Source organism: Anoplopoma fimbria, chromosome 15 (assembly GCF_027596085.1).
Source record: "Anoplopoma fimbria isolate UVic2021 breed Golden Eagle Sablefish chromosome 15, Afim_UVic_2022, whole genome shotgun sequence".
Taxonomy (NCBI): Eukaryota; Metazoa; Chordata; class Actinopteri; order Perciformes; family Anoplopomatidae; genus Anoplopoma; species Anoplopoma fimbria.
The window spans coordinates 18,318,366-18,332,840 of NC_072463.1; the positions used below are offsets into that span (position 1 = coordinate 18,318,366).

At 42.2% G+C, this 14,475-nt stretch overlaps 1 protein-coding gene across 1 annotated transcript in view; it reads left to right on the top strand.

Annotated features, from left to right (window-relative positions):
* Window positions 1-5,224: 5,224 nt before the first annotated feature.
* Window positions 5,225-14,475, top strand: part of LOC129103785 (AT-rich interactive domain-containing protein 1B-like) — a 39,498-nt gene continuing 30,247 nt past the window's right edge. The window contains exons 1-2 of the mRNA XM_054614380.1: window positions 5,225-5,306; window positions 8,370-8,549. Of these exons, the coding sequence (XP_054470355.1) occupies window positions 5,225-5,306; window positions 8,370-8,549 (262 nt within the window). The remainder of the gene's footprint in view (window positions 5,307-8,369; window positions 8,550-14,475) is intronic.

The window sequence follows — 14,475 nt, forward strand, 5'->3', positions numbered from 1 at the left end:
TCAGCATTGGAAGTAATGAGGATCTTGGGAGAGCGCTTGTTTTGCGAGCCACCGCAGGCCTGCGCTCGGCTCCTACAGGGAAAGTTAACTGGCATTAGCCCCCAGCTTGGAGAGGCATTGACTCGCACGCATTGAGATCTAAACCACCATTATTGGAGCTTGCTGTTTATCTGCCGGTTTCCCCTAAAGACACGGCAAAAAGGGGATAGATATTACCTTGGAGTGTGTGTATGTGTGGTGTGTGTGTTCTTGCGTGTGCGTGTGCGTGCATTTCAGCCTTAGGGTTGTATTAAGAGATGGTGCTGAAGCAGCCCTTTCACTGTACTCTACACAGGTCAATTAGTGCTCACCGCCGTTCCTTCACTTTAGCAAAAATGGCCCCTGCTGCTCCAGGGGGTCTGTATTTGTGAGAAACCGTTGGGGTGTGTGTGTGTGTGTGTGTGTGTGTGTGTGTGTGTGTGTGTGTGTGTGTGTGTGTGTGTGTGTGTGTGTGTGTGAGTAATTGTGTGTGTGTGTGTGTGCATGTACGCAAGCAGATGCATCAGGGTGTATACATCTATCTGCACACACTTGTACACTCATGTCTGCTAATGCACACCAGCCCCCTTCTTTCATCAGTTAATTAATAAAAAGCTTTTGATTGACCCTCTGGTTGACTTTTCTTTATTGGCATTACTCACACACACACACACACACACACACACACACACACACGCAGTAGCTCCTACGCTTAATATTAACAGGGCCCTGAAACAAAACAGAAATATGGCCAAAAGTACTCTCCCTCGGCTTTGAACTTCCCCGGCACTCGCTTTTAAAAAACCCTGATGAAAAAAAGCTTCAAAGACCACATTCCCTCTCTTCAAAGGAGACTCAGGGTTGCCTCGACAGTCCTTGCGGAAGAGAAATTTAAAAATGTGTATTGGGTTTTTAGCGAGCAGCATTATCTCCAAAAAACGCAATGAACTCCCATTACTTTTGGCCCCGCTGCCTTGTATCATGAGCGGAGAGTAGAAAATGGATCTGCTTGCTAAGTGCCTTTTTTACAAAGAGGAAATTACAGTTGTTTGACTTTTCAGCACAATTCCAAAAGAGCATTTTTCGTTCAAGATATCTTCCTGTTTGCTCTTGTCCTTTAATGCAGCAGGCGCCGTCTCTCTAAAACTACATCAACACGATCAAAACATCCGATCTGTTCATCTTTACAGCCTAGCGTTCTCTGCTAGGTCAGTGTTAATGAGTTGTGTTTGAAAACCTGCCATCACAAATCCCAGGTTGTAAGGACACTTAAGTTCTTTCAGGATAAAATCATCTAGTTGGAAAGTATAGTTTAATTACAATTAATTAAAAGTGAAAGAACTTTCTGCACCGCTGCTCACATTAAAACTAAATGCAAGTAGATGCAAGTGGCAGGGATTTATTTTTCATAATGTTCATTTGCATGTGTTTGTGTATGTTTATATGAGTGCGCTCAGCTGGGTGCTTGTGGAGGTGTAAATTGCCAGTGATAATGACAGCGGGTAAAGAAGCAGGCTGAGGGACAGCAATGTATTGCCAGGCCACTGATGGGCTCATGTGTTAATTGTGTTATAGAGCACCTATGGGAACACTAGCATTATAAGGGACACACACAAAGAGATCTAAACACAGAAACAAAGATACATTCAAGCTTATACGCATGACAACATACAACGTTAAAGACCTAAAAGTTCAAACAATATACACCAGTGCCTGTTGGTCTTAAAAGCCCTCAAACCTACATCAAATATACAAAAACTGGAACTGATCTAAATACATAAAGTCATATGTAATCACTGAAAAAAGCCTCAGAAATGTAGTAAAACACAATTTCAGACTATTAATTCTGACAGAAACATATTTACATATAGTACATAGTTGCAAGTAGACTTACAAGCAAACTTACAAAGGTGCAAAGCAAGTATTAACTCACACAGAAGAAGATGACCTGGATGGTGGGAGAATATTTATTTTCCTTTTTTTTTTAAATATTTAAAAAAAAAAAAAAAATTCCATAGCAAGCAAAGATAGCCTTTTCTTTTTCTTTGGACAGAGAAAGATATAGAGTTAGCTTCGGCTGACATTTCGCTCTCCTCGCTCTCTCTCAGCAGCATGTGGAGAAGAACTGCACGTCAAAGATTCAGCGTATGAATTATTAATGGTACGGATTAAACGTGCCAGGGCTCACTGTGGAGCCTGTTTGTTTTATTTGGACGTAATTATCTAATGGCACCTTGTTAAAAATGATAGTGAGGAGAGGAGAGGAGAGGAGGAAGGCGAGGTAGGAAAGGAAGAGGAAACAATGTGGGAAGGAGCTTTGTTTGGACAGTAATTGGTAGTGAAATAATTACGAAGTGCTCCAAACTTCAGTTGTTTGTTGCAGAGATAAGGGGAAGGAGGGGCGGGGCCTCGTCAGACTCAACTATACTTCCACTCCTCTCTCATCCGTTCTTCAATTTACTCTTTCTCAACAAGGACCTCTTGTTTCTTGTCGTTCTCCATTTCCCCTCTTCGTCCCCTCTCTCTTCTCTCTCTCTCACACACACACACATGCACATGCACAGACGCAAACTCGTCCGTCTTTGCCTTAATCTCGTCTCTGGTGACAATTTACATGGGTTTGTGGAGAGAGTATTGGAGCATGGAGGGCACTGTTCCCTATTTGTACCTTCATTGTGACAAACACACACACACACACACACACACACACACACACACACACACACACACACACACACACACACACACACACACATACAGCCCAAGCTGCTGCCACCACCACTCTGTCATCCAAACAAACAGAGTCTGACAGCATAGCCGGTGCCTGGCATGCATCCCTGCACACACACAAACACACGCATACACACACACACAGCGGCTAGCTTTTATCGTGGGGTCGACATCCATAGTTTAAGGGTTCAGTAAACTCCTGCTAGCAGACTTCATCCTCACAACCCATGCACCCTTCTAAACTCGTGCTGCAGCTAAATCTGTCCCTCTGACAACAAGTGGCCATGACCCTCTACCAGAGGCTTCAGGCCCATCCAGTCAGACACATGAACACATCATACATAAAAAGTCCAACAAAGTGTACTCTACATACGTATAGTTTGAGATACTTATACATGAGTATTTTTATTATTTAGAACTACTTTATACTATGTTTTAGGGGGAAATGTTGGTACTTTTGAATGAATTAGTAATTTTTTTGACAGCTTCAGTAGAACATAAAAGACATACAGTATGATTAGCTTATAAAACATTATGCATTACATAGACTAAACTCAAACACTATATATATAAGTAGTACAAACTTGCAGCCATTTGACCAAATAATTGTTGCAAAATGTGCCAATACATTATTAATAATAATCCCAAAATATGTATGTATCATAACAAACATTCTGAAATGGGCCACTTTGCATTATGAGTACCTATTTTTAACAATTTCCTGCTTCCTTTTTGTAATTTCCTTGTTTACTTGTAATGGAGTATTTTTACATTTTTTGTATTACTTACCTTTACTTAAATAAAGAAGCACTTCTTTCACCACTGGTACATGCACACAGACGTACCTAGCTAGGGTTTCCAGTGTTTGCACTCTGACGTTTCCCCTTCCCTGCACCGCATGGTGACAGACTAATCGAATATTCCCTCTTTGAAGCAGCACCGTTGGATCTATTCATGTGTGAGGCAGGGGGTCTGTGTGTGTGTATGTGTGCGTGTGTTTTTGTGTGTGTGTGAGAGAGAGAATATTTCAACACATATCCTATGTGCCTTTGTGCTCTTGCGTGTGTTTCATGTGTGTTTGAGTGTGTTTATTTACACTTGTTTGTCCAATTACTTCTACATCTGTGTGTGTTTGCGGGTGTTAGTGTGTAGGCAGCCTGGTGTATGGAAATGTTGTTTATGCAGTTTTATGCAAAGCAATTATGTTGACTTAATTGGGTTTGTTTATGTGGAGAGTGTGCCACCTCCAGTCATGTTTTACTGCTTGCGTAGACAGACACATAACACACACACACACACACACACTTGAAATAGCACACTTTCTACTGCGTGATTGAATAATGGGAAGCGTTTTCTTTATAATAAGGGATTTCTATTCACCGCGAGTTTGAAGGACACTGTAGCAGAATCATTTTGGTAATACATCACTCGAGCAGTACTTCATAATGTGGCATCATGAGTAAAAGATTACTTTTGGCACATGGTCCCATTTCAATATAAATCACATCATATAGCGTAATCACACAAATATGTAGTGACAATCATCACTGAACATGTACAGTTGAACTATGTCAGTGTTTTGTGTATGTTCAGGCATTCTGCATTTCACATACATTATATTTAACTATGGATTTATCATCCACAGCAAAGTATAACCAGTTCAGTTTGACAAAACAAACCACCCTCTCCCCAATGTCGCAGGTCTGAATCCAAAGATAAAAGGTTAATTTGCCATCTCTCTCCTTCCTCTGGGCCAAATCAATCCACCATCGTCTCTGTCTGCCTTTGTCCTAATCAGACCCTCAACTTACTATTGGATTTCAATGGAACAGGCGCAGCCCAAAGACCTGCACAACCACCTGATCAATGATTCTCAAATGGCTCTGGTTCTATAGGGGATTGCTCTGGTTTTAATGCTTACACAAGGAAGTGACATAGGGTCCAATGACTTGATATGTCCTCTGGAAGTGTATTTGTCATTTAGCTAATAGTGAATCACAAACATCTTCATGTATAGTGATTGTGCTGAGCTCTCGGTGTGTCTATAAGTTTGGCATTGAACCTTCTAACCCTTATCGCTTGTAGGTAAAGAAACACATCCAGGGCAGCCTCAGTCTTTGTTTTTTTTTCGGAAGTCAAATTAAAGAAAACTTTATTCTTCTGTGCCATTGTAAGAAATGCATAAAGAAAGACGAAAGTGGTCCTTCAGTGCTCTATTGTTACAGCAGCTCATCTAGTTTTCCTTCAATTTTCAAGCAGGGCTGACGCAAATATAGAAATATAAATCCATTTTCTATTGACCTCGCTTTCATGCAAAGAAGGGAATGCGAATAATGCTAAACCTTTTCTTTTAATGTGACAGCTTTTGTTACAGCCTGTTGAACCTTTGTAACTCTAAAATGTGTCAAGACAGTATACATCAAGTGGATATCTGAATCTTCATGTCTTGACTTCATGTTGTTCTTCAGGTTCTGCAATGGCCCCACAGAGCTCTGGGAATGGACCAGAGGGCACAGCCCACCCGCCAATCACCCGCTCACCTATGGCTCAGGAGAAAGGTATGTGTACATGTGTGCGTTATCCGCCGGCATTTGGCGTTTGTCTGGCTAAAGGATAGTGACAAATCATAAGTTGTGAAGTCTACAAGCAGTATAGAGAGGTTAATGTTTGTACAGTGGAATGCTGCGTGTGGACGTTCATGTGTGTGTTTATGACATGTGTTTTATTTTAATGAAACTTAATAGTAAGCCCACACAAAAGACCACATGCATACATTGAAGTCTCTGTATGTGTGCAACAGAAACAGTTTCCATAAAAAAATCCAGTTTGCACATCACACTCAGATTAAAGATTCTGTGTAAGTCAAACTTGTATTTTTCATTGCACACTAGGTGGGGGCATAAAGCGTAGAGATCATAAAAAAGAAAAACAGAAATGTTGTATGTTAGCAAAGCTCAGAATAGCACCAACAAGGGTAGTAATGAAAGGTTTTCTGAGGGAGCTAAAGGACTTGAGGCCAAAGATGCACACATATGAAAACAAAGAATATGGCTAGTTTGGTCTGATGCAGGACTTTGTTCTTCTTTCTTCTGCTGCTCCAAAGTGAGTTCCTTCAGCAAGCATACCACCCACTTTACGCCTTTCATATTTCTCTGCATTTTTGACAGCGCCAGCATGTGTCTGAAACTTCATTTTATTTGATGATAGTTGCTATAGTTGAGGATGGACAGGTGCTCTCACACAAACACACACAGACATAAGGTTTTAACATTATGCATCATTTTCCAACATAACTCATCGGAAACCCATGGTTTGGTAAATATGTAACAGTAAACACCCACAACAACTTATCCCTGACTTAGTTCAAGTCACAGTGTGTGCTCTTTTGATAAAGCCACTTTAGTTTTGCCCACAACTTGTTGCCAGAGGCTTGTAACATGATTGCTAAGCCACAAGCGCCTGCCAAATGGGAAATTGTTTCCAGCAATTATGGCCACTTCTCGAGTATTATTAAAAATAACAGAATTGCTCATTTAAAAAAAATTGGATCCACACAACATTGCAAAAAAACTCAAAGACTGAGATGTACCCTTAATGATTGGACTTGATGGTCCCTATCTATCACCCACCCAAGAGAAGTTAACATAGAGGGACTGGATGGATGAAGACAGAGAGAGAGAGCAAAGCACTATAAAAGGTTATTTCCCAACATGATGAAATCAAGCCAGAGATTTAATGCTGCTCTCTAATGCCTGTAAACCAAGAGCCCTCCCCAGTCTAGAAAAACACTGCGCCAGTTAACAGGGCTCGTAGTTGTTTTTGCTGTTTTCCTAGCAAGGATTACACCCCCCCCCCCCCCCCAACACGCGCCCCACTTTGCTCAAGTGCCTGCCTCCCTAAGAGCATCTCTCCACTCTTCATTTCCATAAATCCGCTGAATGTCCCTTTTTTTACCCCCACTGTCTCTCGCGTGCTTCGCTGGCTGCCTGTTGTTGTTGGTGTCCGGCTGAGAGCTTCATTCGCTTTGCCAGAAAGAGAGAAAGGTTTGTGTGTGTGTGTGTGTGTGTGTGTGTGTGTGTGTGTGTGTCTGTGGAGAGGGAATCAAGCAGAGAGAGAGAGAGAGAAATCCTTGAATGTGTTATTTGCTTTTAGCACTGTCTGCACAATGTTCCTCTCCCCATCCATTTTCCAGGCAATTTAAAGTGCGATATTACACACTGTAATTTTTTTCTCCTCCTCTCCAGAATCCCCTTACCCTAATGGAAGCAAAACATTACAATAATGTCCTCGCTCCTTAAACCCGGCACTCGCAGCCTAAGCACTTTCAGGCCCCAATCACTCTTTCCCTCCGTTGCTCTGTCTTTCCCTCCCACACTCACTTTCTCTCTCACTGCCTCTCTCTCTTGCTCTGTCTGTCTTGGCCTCCGTCTCTTTCCTGCACACACAGACACACACACATTCACACTCACACACACACACACACACACACACAGACATAGCGCCTTTATTGCTCTCTTTCTCCGTTATCTCACCCCACACACTCAGAAACACAAATATGTACACGCATGTATGTGCACACAGGCATATAGTGATTACGCACATAGCATTTCTAAACCTTTATCTCCCCCCTCTCTCCTCACAGTTTTTACTCGCTCTCTTAGCAGAAACACGGAATTATGCAAGTGTCAACTTGCACTTTCCAACTCCGTCGTGTCCTTAAACCCCCAAAAAGTCGGTCTGTGCAGGCTCATTCAACAAAGCGGATAGCTTTCAAAGTTTACAGTCAAGCAAACCGAATCCATTTACACCTAATCATCAAAACTGAATCCCCCCCAACACAAACACACGCCCACACACATCTCATCTTTTTCCCTCAATGGCCGTCCAGCGACCTTTCTCCATTCGTGGTGGATTTGGAGACCTTTCTGTGGGTTTAAAAAAAATAAAACGAAAGAGGCCGCTTGAAAGAGCGAAGCCCAGGCGAGGATCGCTCCAAATGTCAATTTGAATGGTGGAGGCGAGTTTGGGCCTGAGAGGCTTTGATACATCTATTGACAGAACGGCTTAGAATAACACAGTAGCCATGGTCAGATCACCATCTTATTCTGTGGAGAGTGTCGCACACATTTGGCCCTTTTTTAGTTTTTTACTCACACAACCCTGCAAACAGACATACATGGCCCAAGCTTTTGGTGGCATACATACATCTTTAAGGCCGGCGATACACTTGACCTGTGCTTTCACCAATGATAAAGTTCACTAAACATTCTGTGTGCGTGTTTATTTGTGCTCAGGGTTCCTTTTACATGTCAGCCTGTCCTTTTTGTGCTTGTTTTGTCTAATACCTGCTCCATGTTGTGTTACTCACTGATGTGTATCTACGAGTAACAGGAGCCAATGCCAAGGTAAAAGATTAGAAAAGGTAGGGTCTCTTTACACAAGGAAATTGAATGGATATCCCGATTTGTTGAGTTGGAGAATGATTACACCCGTCCTCGCTCAATCCCTCAGTCAACATTTGATTTTGCTGAGCAGGTACATTCAACAAAGGACTCTGGATTTTTGGCATTTTATAAGCAAAGTGTTGACATTTGTTTTGTATGTCTATTTGTGTGTTTCAGGGTTCATGTCCAACATGCAGAGGAACCAGGGTAGCTCTCAGTTTGCCTCTCCTCAGTCCGGACCTCCTATGTCCCCCCACCCCTCACCTGGGGGCCAATTGTATTCTGGGATGGGACCTTACTCCCAGAGCGGCCCTTCAGGCCCTTATGGACCTCAAGGATCACAGTATGGACACCAAGGTTGGCATTACAACAAACTTGTTTTCATTGGTGCAACTTCATTTAGGATTGGCCCACTGATTATCCATAAACTGAAACTCATATTAATGGCCCGGGCCTTTATCATCATCCATTGAGGTTTGGTAAAATAGAAACCACTCGCAGGACTAGTTACTAAACTACTGTAGCCAACAAGTTAATTGCTAACATGGCTGCAAGCATGGAACATACTATCGCTAATCAGGTCCCCAAGCTTGTTTCGGTTTGTTCTATGTGACATTTACCCACCCAGGTATTCGTTCTCAGGATGAACATAATTTCAATCGATGATGAGTTTTATTGAAGAGGGGGAAAATAATCTATGTGCGCACACGAGTTTGCTAGCTACTACTGTCACTAAGAATTCTGGCTGGCTGCTTACAAGATAGTCAGTTTGCAGTTTATTCAAAATACATATTTGTACCATTGACTCCTGTCTCATAACTGTCTGCATACCAGTCCTCTTTTTTTGGAGCAGTTTATAGTCCAACAAAGGAGGGTTGAATAAACAGCTAATAAGCTACATAGTTTCCTCCATTTTGGACTCCATGGCTGTCCCTTAAAGGTCAGCACTGTCAAGACGCCTTGGTATTGTTCAATGGCGCAAATTTGCGGGTCAGAGTTCACCAATGTTGAACTCAAAACAAAAAATGTATGTGGATTTACTTGCAAATTAAGCAAATTCACTAATCTCGGTAAATCTGGATTTTGTTGTGAACATTTTTCTATTTTAAATGCAGATGTGATTAGGCCTAGACACTTAACATTGCAGACTTATTAATAATACTAGCATATTTTTTTTATTTGAAGCAACACATACATTTTTTGGACTATTCAGGCGAGAAAATTACACATTTATCTCCAGTTTCACACAATTTCTTAATCACACAATTACACACACGCATTGTTAGTGGAACAAAGTCAACAATAGTTTGAAATTATTTTTATATCATGATTCCTCTTTTCTCATCTACACAGAAGTGCCAGATTTAACTGCACATTTGAATTAATGCCCGATATTGTGTTTACTCAAGTGTTAGCTAAGAGCACCTGAGCCAATAATCTATTAAAGACACAAAAGCTGATCAAGGAGTCTTGGTTTGTAGTTTGACCACAAAGTTTGTCTACCCCACTTTTGGTGTATTCCTTTAAGCAGGGGTGTTGACAATATCTCAGGGCTCTGATAAGAAATGAGTCCTTGGAGCCTGGCTCATTGAAAGACTATTCAAAACCCAAAAAGATAGAAATTGATTTTGCACAAGCTATGACTCCTTTCAAATTTAACGATGAATTATTAATCATGAAAACCACTAACAGGCCCCGTGTTGACTTATTCTGTTGACTGTAACCTGACATCAGTTTTGCGGAACAGCTTCTGGAGTGATGAATACCGCCGTTTTCATTCATTCAGAGGGAGTCTGGCCTCAGATGGGAAAGCCACATTTGTTTTTTTTGATGACTCCTGGCCCCCATTACACAGTCACATTGGACCTTGACATCAGTGTCATCGGTTTCAAAGAGAGTTTGCTAATGAGGAATACAAAAAGACACATCCATCCTCCATTTCTGTCTCTAACTCTATCTATCTCTCTCTACAACTCCCATACACACACGGGCACAGATTTCACTAGTTCTGTGTGGTGGGTCTCACTGCGGGCATTAAAAACCCAGCTTTCTGAGGGTGTGACTCTGAGAATATTCATGAGACAGCTGAACTCTGGACAGACCTCTTGGTCCTCCTCATGATAATATTATAAGGTAGCTTGAGAATGACATGTCGTGAGGTCTATCCACTGAATGATGATGATGATGTCCAGTGGCAGAAGACGTATTCGGATATTTTACTTACCGTTAATATACTCTGTTACAAGTAAAAATCCTGGATTCAAATCTTACATTACTAAAAGTACAACATTTAATAGCATATAAATATACTTAAAAGTACCAACAGTAAAACTACTCATTATTCAAAATGGCTCATTTCAGAATAATGTGAATAAACCCACAAGGTCACAACTCTGAGACTATTAAAAGGAAAAGAATCTCATGCGTTTGAAGTATATTGTTGAGCATTTCTATATATATTTGGCTAACTAACATAATAGGTTTTAAGCCTAGCTAACACTCTGCTAATTTGCCAAAGTTGTTCCAGATATCGTTAGCTAATTTATAAATTATTAGGTTAAAGTCCTCTATGTGATAAATGTGGGAACAACATTTTAGACTGTTCCGAAATAATCATTGTAATATATAGTTCAGTTTACTACCGTACATATTGTAGGCTTTTTTAATATGACATTTGGTAAATCAGTCACATCAACCATAAATCCAATTTTTCTGATACTTGAGGAAAAAATCATTTAAAATCACAGATTCACAGAAATTTCAGGGAAAACTTTGTATCGCTCTCTGTAATTAAGCATTCTCCGCTCACTTGTTTCCTTCATCGTACGACTCCTGGCAATCCAGCAAATGTTGACATCTGCTGTTGTACTTCGTTTTCCGCCTTTGGCGACACACCAGACGAAACATTATGGTATTTTTTTGGTAAATGTGTGTTTAAATGTGTCACCTTGATAAATGTGCCCATCCGTGCGTGTGTTTTCCCAAAGTTGCGTCCTCTCCCTCTCATTTGTTAATGTTGATTAATAGCCCTAATGCATTCGGTATTTGGTCTCCCTTCTCCACCCACTCTTATCTCTTAATGTGACTTTGGCTGGGCTGACAGCCCAGTAAGCAGACAGAAAAAGAGAAATAAAGTAAGCAGAGAGCGACAGCGAGGCGGACTAGCCCGAAGAGGCTCTGGAGGCAGATGAGCGTGAAATCTCACTCGGATGACAGGAGAGATGTTCCCATCAGAAAGGGAAAGAACAGCTCAGACTCGCTCTCTTCTCATCACACACACAAACACACACACACACACACACAATATATACATATTGATGTATGTGTACTCTCATTCAAATTTAATACACTTGCAACTGACCTGCATCCGTCCTCTATTAGTAGTCTCGGATATTTTCAGACAGCAGCGCAACAAGTACCGCAAACGTGGCACTTTTTGAGCGGCTACATTTGTATCTTTGCATGCTACCTCCATCCGTCCATGATCTGTAACTGCTTATCCTTTACGGGATTGCGGGGGGGCTGTAGCCGATCCCACCTTATATTGGGGGATGGCAGAGTACACCTGCCTGACTATCGCAGGGCTAAGGTCTTATTCAGGCTAAACGTTTTTTTACCGGAGCACCCAGCGCTTCTTGCAGGAGGTCTCTACAGAGGCAATGCAATGATCTCACTGCAATGAATGAGACAGCTTTGTTTGTTTGTTGTCTGAACACGGCCTTAACCTCATGTAAAAAATATAAAATGGCCCCCTTAAACTGCTAACTAGAGGAACTTCTTCACACAAAGAGACACTTATCGTCAAACATTTGTGAAAAAATGACTCCCAACACCTTCAGTACTGGAAAGTATTCTTATGTGGACATAGTCAGGGTCCCAGTTCTTTAGGGGCCCCTTCAGGGGCCTTTTTAGATTGAACATGGCAGACAGCTGCTGGTCATTGTTCTTAATGACAGCTCCATCTGCTTCCCTTCCATCTCCTAAGCACACTAACAAATTAGCCTGCCATTAGCCAACATAGAAACGCACTCCAAGTTCCTGAACTCTGCTCTGCTGTTTTTCTTGGCCTGCCTGCCTCTGCTTGGAGAACCCAACTCTTAAATTGTGTGTGTAGTTTGTGACACTAAATTTCCGGCAATCTTTTGCTTGCCACACACTCTAGTACTAACAGTTTGTAGCTCACCAAAGAGCGTGTCTGGTGTTGTGTAAGGGAAGACTGCAGCACTGCTCTTTTATCGGGGGCTAATGACTGCAGTACAGCTTGCGTAATCGTCTACGTAAGCCCTTCCAATATACAGTTACAGTGATGCATGAGTCTGCAGGAGGACATGGCCCTACTACAAACAATACTAAAATATTTAGTACTTTTTTTTAAGATGAGGCTGCTTCCTAGACTGTAACCAAAGCTTTTCTTCCAGATTGATGCACAGTCGAACCCTGCCAAAGCTTTCCCTCCCTTTGCTGTTTTCTCACAGTCTAATTGAGAGCTCCTACAGTGACTGCCCAATGTTTCCCTGAAAATATATTTCTGTCGCTTTATGTTCATGGTCGTTTGAAAGCCCTCTTTATCCAAAGTTGAACCGATCTCGTAATGTGTGCTGACATCAGGCTCCTCAGGACTCAAATAACTCCAACAGCTGTTTTCAAGACATGCACTTGGACATGGTACAGATCCAGCATGTTGAGAACAGTGGACACACAGACAGATGGGGGAGGAGGCTATCAGGCCATTACAGGAGAGAGATTTGGAGTCCGTCTCAGCACCGCTCTCTCTCTCCCACCCCCCCTAAAGGGGTTAAGCACTCGCTGGTAATGACCATGCCTCAGACAGCACTTTTAAGCCTTAGTGCCTTCCTGGAGCGGCGGTGTAATTCAGCCAAAAAAAGCCAGTGCCTGGGGGAGGGAGTGGAGTTTTTGGGAGGAAATTGACAGTGTATGGAGCTCTGCGGCCCCAAGGCGCACCCCAAGCCCTGCTTAGGCTCAGACGCCCTGCCGGGGAGGGTGCTGAGGTGGCTGGAGAGGACGTGGGAGCCTCAGGCAAGAGAAGACGCTGCAAAAAAACATCCATCCCAGCAAGTCATACATGTGTACTGCAATCTAATACAGAGTCTTAAAGTGAAGTAATCCTCCAGTTGTTTTTCTCTGATGATGGTCAGCATTGTCATTAGAAATAGCTGTGAACTGATCCGCCTAATTTCACGATTGTTGTTAAAACTGCAAGACACAGTTAGAATTAGGTTTTCAGTAAAATAATGTTAAAGTTAATACTACTGAATGACACTTTAATTTTCATCAGAAGGGGAAAATAGAGGAGATGGTGTATCATAGCAACCATACACATCTTGAGTAAGATAGAGTAAAATCAGTGCCAGCGTGTCTTATTCTTGTCAACACACTACATTTCTTTCCCCAACCAAAATCCGTCTTCCTCCAACCACCACGACATCCACAAAAAAGAGAAAAAATGCTGTTATTCATTTCTTTTATTTGTGTTCATCCACATGTGGACACGGACAGCCTGACCTGCTGCTGTCCTTGGCAGCTCAAGCATGCAGCCATGTAATCTGCGTTTCACTCCTTATTGATGGAGTTCACAGATCTGGAAGGCTCGTTGGTGCACCATCGTACCTTACTCCACCGTAGCCGGGGGAATGACTGCCTCGGCTGTTAGCACTGGACGGTCCAGTCTGCTGAGGAAGCAGTAGACGATAATCTGCTTGGTCACACTCCAGCTCTCCCGCGGGACTGCAGGGATTAAACCCGGCGCAGGATATAGCGTCCACCGAAGGCGTGACTGTGCCGGGAATTTCCATGTAATTGTGAACGAAGCACCATGAGCTCTCTTTCTCCTCTCCTCCATCATGCTATAAATACCACCAAGACTCCCCGAAGGCACCAAGTATCGAGAAGCAGGCAGGAAACCAAGCTTGAGCCACAAGGACACGAGAAGGGACAAAAAATAAATGACGTCCTCCTTGTCCTCTTCTCCTCTTGTCCCTCCTCCATTGGTTTCCAGAGTAGTATGAGTAGCATGAAAAGTAGGTGAAGTAGATGACAGCATGTGCATCTTATAAGCTAACCTCGCAAATGTCTTTCTCCTGGCCTGTTTGAGCAACAGGAAGTGGGATTTTTGAGCACTTAGATTGTGTTTTGTTTTTTTGTCGGAGTTTGCTTAAAGAAGCCACCAACTGCTCACAACTCATAATACCTTATATGAAGCCAGTGTTATAGCTAAGAAAAGACACACACACATTTGTATTCACTTCCAATCAGACGTTAACTG